This window comes from Equus asinus, chromosome 10, assembly GCF_041296235.1.
Source record: "Equus asinus isolate D_3611 breed Donkey chromosome 10, EquAss-T2T_v2, whole genome shotgun sequence".
Lineage (NCBI taxonomy): Eukaryota > Metazoa > Chordata > Mammalia > Perissodactyla > Equidae > Equus > Equus asinus.
The window spans coordinates 22,995,414-23,001,885 of record NC_091799.1 but is presented as its reverse complement, the minus strand read 5'-3'; the positions used below and the strand labels follow the sequence as shown (position 1 = coordinate 23,001,885).

At 38.7% G+C, this 6,472-nt stretch overlaps 1 protein-coding gene across 1 annotated transcript; it reads left to right on the top strand.

The window, feature by feature from the left end:
* The first annotated feature begins 4,346 nt into the window (after nt 1-4,346).
* Nucleotides 4,347-6,193, top strand: LOC106841985 (olfactory receptor 1J4-like). Its single transcript, XM_014858292.3, has one exon. The coding sequence runs from the start codon at nt 4,351-4,353 to the stop codon at nt 5,287-5,289; it is 939 nt and encodes a 312-aa protein (XP_014713778.3). The 5' UTR covers nt 4,347-4,350; the 3' UTR covers nt 5,290-6,193.
* Nucleotides 6,194-6,472: the final 279 nt, after the last annotated feature.

The following is a 6,472-nucleotide window of genomic DNA, read 5'->3' as shown; positions in this document are numbered from 1 at the left end:
AAATATAATGATGTACACTTGACATTTGCACAATGTCATAAACTAGTGTGATCTCAATAAAATCATTTAAAAATTAATAGTGACTGTAATGGATTATGACTCAGAGATTAAATGAGAAACTCTGAATCCATAATGATATAAATCAATTAATTAAAAAACGTGTTAGAGAAAGGAAACTTCTCTCTTACGGAGAACTCATACATGTAGAATGATTGATGGAAGGAGAAAAATCACCATTTGACCACCACAATTACAATAATTGTTTCAGACGAAAATCACATGATTCTTATGAAGTATGATGTTATATATAGTGGTGGTTATATACATAACCTCAAAATATCTACCCAAGTTATATTTTTTAATTTCAAAGGTAAAAATAATAACTTGATAGTAAAGAAACCTGTCAGACACCACCTAAATCAATTCACCAGGGTTAAAATTGCTGGTGATTAGGAAAATCAGTGTTGACTGTGTTCTGATAATATGCACTGTGGTGTACAAGCCAAAGATCTATAGCCTGAATCTGAGATATGTGCATACCTACATAGTAATAAAGCAAACATGGTTAAATATTAACTTTTGGGGAATCTGGGTGAAATGTACATGATAACTTTTAATATAATTTTTACTTTTTGTAAGCCTCAAAGGGTTTCAAACTAAAATGTAAAAAAAAAACCTTCCTCCATAATTACTCAATAAGAGAGAATAGAGTATCCTATAAGTCTATTACTAAATTTAAAGTTGGCATCCAGGCAGACAACTATGATCTTCCACAATATTCTCTTATAGCCACTGTCAGAGATAGACTATGAACAGCTGACCCATCGGCATGACACAGGAAAGGAATTCTATAAAATGTCGTCCCTGCTCTGTAAGAGTTTACAGTCTCTAGAATGAAACCGTAGAGGAAATTTTGCACTGAGAAAAGAAGTATGTCTGTAGAATAAAACATATTGGCATATTTGCCATCCACAAATTGGTACACAAATGAGTAATTAGAAAATGTTATCTATTCTGTGCTAGAAAGTCTCCATTTGCCTCTTCCTGTTCATTCTCCAGCTTTATCCAGCCTACTTTGTCTCAGGAACCTGAACTTTATGGACTTTACCAACTGGACTCCCAGGCCCTTTGGATTTGACCAATGGAAACACAAGCAAGAGATGCAGAAGGAGAGAGAGGTTGGAGCATTTATTCTGTTTTCCTCCCTGCTGGACCTTGTGTTGAGAGTGGCTGTGCACATTCCTGTCCAGGGGTCCTCTCCTACCCCTACATGTCTCGCCAGGTTCTCATAACCACTCTCTCTCTCCTTGCACCTGTTTCCCACTGCTGCTGGACCTAGGTGCCTCACCATCCCTTAATAGTTTCCTTTAAACTTGCCAATACGTTTGTAAGCAAGCCATTATTACAACTATTTAAAAAAAATTCTTTGTCACAGCTGGAACCATGCCCAAGAAGAAAAGCATTGCTGGCAGCTGAGGCATCATTCCCTGGGACTCCAGTCCCCTCTGGCTTGTGGATGTGCAACTCCCCAAAGGGCAGTAAGAAATTGGCCAGTTATCCTACAATGGCTCCTCCCTGACCCAAAAGGCCAGGGATTTTTGTTTCTGTCCTCTTATTGATACTTAAACTGCCATCTTTTTGTTCATTGCTCTGAAGTTGGCTAAGGAACATGAAAATCTGTAGAAGTGCTGAGGCCACAGATATTTTTTTCTTTTCATCTAGGTACCAAGTCTCCTGAAGAGAACTGAAGGTTTTGGCAACAGTCTAAGCAGAAGGAGTCTGAGGTCACTAACGACGAAGACAGGTCAGAGGGACTGGAAATCTACACTTAGTGATGGACCTGCTTCTATGCTTCTGGGTTTGTGTATGATTATCTCTGTGCTCGTGTGTGTTTGTGTGTGTGTATGGCTGTGTTGGTGTTGTTGACAGTTGCATGTATCTGTGTATTTTGTATCTGACACATAACCTCAATATTTTCCTGAGTTAGACTCAATCTGGGCTCTGTTTTAGTGAATGTAGACTGAGTTATCATCCTCCAAACACATGATTAATGGACTCCTAATTCATGCCTGTGATCTTTAATACATGCCTCCTAATCTTATGATGAGGATATTTCCCTCACTAGGCGGGTGTCGTTGCTGAGCAGATGAGAGCTCAGCATTGTCTATGAGATTGTTCACTCTGCTGCTGGAGAAGAAGATGCCTGACCTTAACAAGACATCCATGTCAAAGAGGGCCCAAACCTCTGCTCATCAGTGTGTGCTAGTGTCTGTGTGAGCTGTGTTTGTGGATGGCACACTCATTTGTGAGAGAAGAAATATGTATTGTTTGCCTTTATCTGTGTGTATATTACCATGCATATGTTTCCACGTGCATGGGTTCTTGGTGGTTGACTGATACGCCTGTGTAAATAGGCTTCACTGCCCTATGCTGGCTGCCCTCCCCCAGGAAGCATATGGGTTAGAAGGGCCAAAGCTCACCTCTAAGTAATGAGTGTGTGTGCTTCTTGTAGTTGTAGTAAGTGTGTAGTTGGGTGTGCATGTGTGTTGTTTGTTTGTGTTTATTGTGAGATTTTTGCATTGTGTGGGTCCTTGTGTTTTTTTTTGGTGGCTGTGTATAGTGATGAGTTATGCATATGTGATGAGTGTTTACCAGGTGTGTTATGTGTCAAGTGTTTTGTTGTGTATTGTGTGTTGTGTATGTCTCACTTTACATGTTATTTATGACTTTTATGTTTGTATACAATGTTTATGAACTGAACCACATACTGGTTCTCCTTCCTCTAAAATGGGAACTGGTCACATGTGACTGGAATCCTTAAATTATCAGTGTGTGTGTGATTTATATGTGTGTTTGGTTCTTCTTATTTTCCCCCCTGACTCAAATATTTCCTTAAGTACCTTCCTCTGCATCACTGTTGACTGTGATATCCAAAGCTCCAAGCAACTCCCTGTCTCTGAAATGGATCTGCTAGGATTTTCATATACCTGAGTGTGACTGAGTCACTCAAAGTGTTTTAACTCTTCACTTAATGTCCCAGGCAAAGATACATTAGCGTTATGATGTGTGAAGTTAGAGTGCAGAACCCCCACCAAATGGCAGGGAGACCTTGGGAAAATCACTTAACTTCTTGGCCTCACTCTTCAATCTATAAAATGGAAAGAATTACACTTCTCTCATGAAACATACAGGCCTTTTGCAATATTTACTGTTTGAATAAATGATAACAAATGTGAGAGTGTTTTGTCAATTGGAAAATAAATCAATGTAAATGAAGGGAACTATCCAGACAGGGAACTAAGAAAATTTTGAACTACTTTGGCTTCTTTGCAGCTATGAAGCAACACAGGGTGTCTGGCACTCCTAACTGATGATGGGGGAAGTTTCCATGTGTAGTGGTTGAGAGCACAGGATATGATCACCCACTCATATTAGATAGAAGTACATAAAGTAGTCAACATGCTATAATTTTTAAGCTACAGAAAATGACAATACATTTACTTTTTATGTATATGGTATTTATATAGTTTATATTTCTATTTCCAAAGACCTAAAATAGGCGAAAGAACATTCCTTCTTACTGCAGCTGGAAAGATTTTTAAAAATCTGGGAATATAAGGCTGGTATGTGGATTTAATTAGGAAGTGTAGGTAAAGTCCTTAGCTTAGTATTCAAATGTTCACCAAAAATGTTCACCATTCTTTGAAAGAATTTGTGGACTATTCCAGTATGAAAGCTATTCTGGAATCAAGCGGCTTTAGACAACCATTCAATTCTAGAGTGACCATGAGGTAACAACTGTGGGTCAAAAGGACAGGGTCAGGTTCACAGGAGGAGTGTGACAATGCTCCAACAAGGCTAACACAGCATTGAGTCTCACGTTACGTTAAGGCAGAAATAACTGATACCAGTTTGCAGAGGCTCATCTATTATTTCTGCCACAGTGAATTACTATGATTTTTCTGTCTCAGCGTAGTGAATTATCCCTCTATGCTCATCAAGGTCTATACTCATAGAGAGCAGAGACCTTGCCTTTTCTGTTCACTCCTGAATTCTCAGTCCTTGTTCAGACTCAATGTTCAATAAATAGTAGTTCACTGAAGCTGAGGTCACTCTTTGCTTCTGTGCAATAAGGTTTTCCTGTCTGCTTTTGGGCTTGATGATTTCCTGGAGCCAGGTTAGGATAGACAAGGAAGCATGTATCCACAGGTGTGAGAAATTAATAGAAATATATTTAAAAATTCATTGTTTTCCCAGAGAATTATAGTATGTAATATGGTGGTCCTGATCATCCTTTGGAGGGTCCTGAGATTCCCAAACCTTCTTCTTCCTCAGGATATAGAAGAATACATGAGGCCTGAGAACCAGAGCAGTGTGTCTGAGTTCCTCCTCCTGGGGCTCCTCTTCCCACCGGAGCAGCAGAGCTTGTTCTTTGCCCTGTTCCTGGGCATGTACCTGACCACAGTGCTGGGAAACCTGCTCATCATCCTCCTCATCAGGCTGGACTCTCACCTCCACACTCCCATGTACTTCTTCCTCAGCCACTTGGCCTTCTCTGACATTTCCCTTTCATCTGTCACAGTTCCAAAGATACTCATGAACATGCAGACTCAGCGACAATCCATCTCCTATGTGGGGTGCATTTCTCAGTTGTATTTTTTCATAGTTTTTGGTTGTCTTGACAATTTCCTTCTTGCAGTGATGGCATATGACAGGTATGTGGCCATCTGTCACCCACTCCACTACACCACCATGATGAGGCAAGAGCTGTGTATATCCTTAGTAGCTGGGTCCTGGTTCTTCAGTTGTGCACATGCCCTGTTGAACACCCTCCTCTTGGTCCAGTTGTCCTTCTGTGCTGACAATACCATCCCCCACTTCTTCTGTGATCTCACCGTACTCCTGAAGTTGAGCTGTTCAGACATCTCCCTCAATGAGCTGGTCATCTTCACTGAGGCAGCAATGGTTGTCATCTTGCCTTTGATTAGTATCTTGGGTTCATATATTTGTATAGGGACCACTGTCCTGAGTGTCCCCTCCAACAAGAGACTCTTTAAAGCCTTTTCTACCTGTGGCTCCCATCTCTTCGTGGTATCTTTATACTATGGGACCATTTCAGGTGTTTATTTTTTCTCTTCATCATGGGGCTCCAATGACGAAGACATAATTGCTTCGGTTATGTACACAGTAGTTACTCCCATGCTGAACCCCTTTATCTACAGCCTGAGGAACAGAGATATAAAAGAGGCTCTGGAAATGTTTGTCAATAGGGCTAATTTCTTTAAGTGATATTCACTAAACTTTATTGCATCATGAGCACAGTGAGATGTATCTCCTAATATTTTTGTCTGGTTGACAACTTCATATGACTTTAAAGGAATATATATTCTGCTGTCGTGTATAGTGCTGTTAACCTGTTAACTAGGCCAAGTTTGCTACTTGGATTGTTAAATATTCTTTAATACTAATTAGTTTGTGGATTTGTCTTTTTCTCCTTTTAGATATGCCAGCTTTTGCTTATGTATTTTTTATACTATGCTACTGAGGACACAGATTTAGCATTACAATCTGTTCCTGGTAGACTGATTGTTTTATGTAGTGGTGTGCTGAATCTGGCTTGCATTGTGTTCAAGCTGATTGTACAATTTCGTCCCAGCTCCACATTCAATGACATAATTTTGACAGATTGAAATCAGCCATAATGGGAATAATTATGCCACGTAAATTGGCAAATGCTCCAAAGCAGGGCTTCATAAAAAAGTGGCCGAGAAAGAGAGAGAGTCACTTTTTATACATTTAACAATAAACCACTGCATTTACAATTAGGAGATCTTCTTCTTTATCTCTAGCAATGGCTCTTAACGTCTCATCTACTTCTTCTCATATTAGTATAGATATACCAGATTTCTTTTGGTTGGTATTTACATGCTATTTCTTTTACACTTTTCTATGTCCTTATAGCTGTGAGGTGTCTGTTGTTTACAGTGGAAAGTTGGGTTTTTCTCTTGTTTAAGTAGAATGACAATCATCATTCTTTTGGAGAATTTGATCTATTGACATTTAATGCCATCATGATATATTTGAATTTGTATTTTCCATACTACTATATCTTTTTTACTTGAGACGTCTGTTTCATATTTATTCTCTCTTCTCTTTATCCTTTTCAATTAGTTGAATATATATTTTGCTATTGCATTCCCCCACTATTAACTTAGTAATCAATATTATTATTTTATAATTATTTTCTGAGCATTATGTTGAGATTGCTTCTTACTTTCTCTTAAAATTTTTATTGTAGTATAATATACAAAACACGAAATTTACTGTTTTAATCTTTTCAGATATATAATTCAGTGGCATTTAATATATCCATTGCCATCATCTCTTTCAAAGACTCTACAAGGAAATTCTGTGGAACATCAGAGTAACTGAGTACTTTGCAGTTGTGAAAAAATAATGACAAATATATCTA

Bases quoted from the DNA above. Each gene is read 5' to 3' on its own strand.
- LOC106841985 (XM_014858292.3), top strand. From the start codon at position 4,351: ATGAGGCCTGAGAACCAGAGCAGTGTGTCTGAGTTCCTCCTCCTGGGG.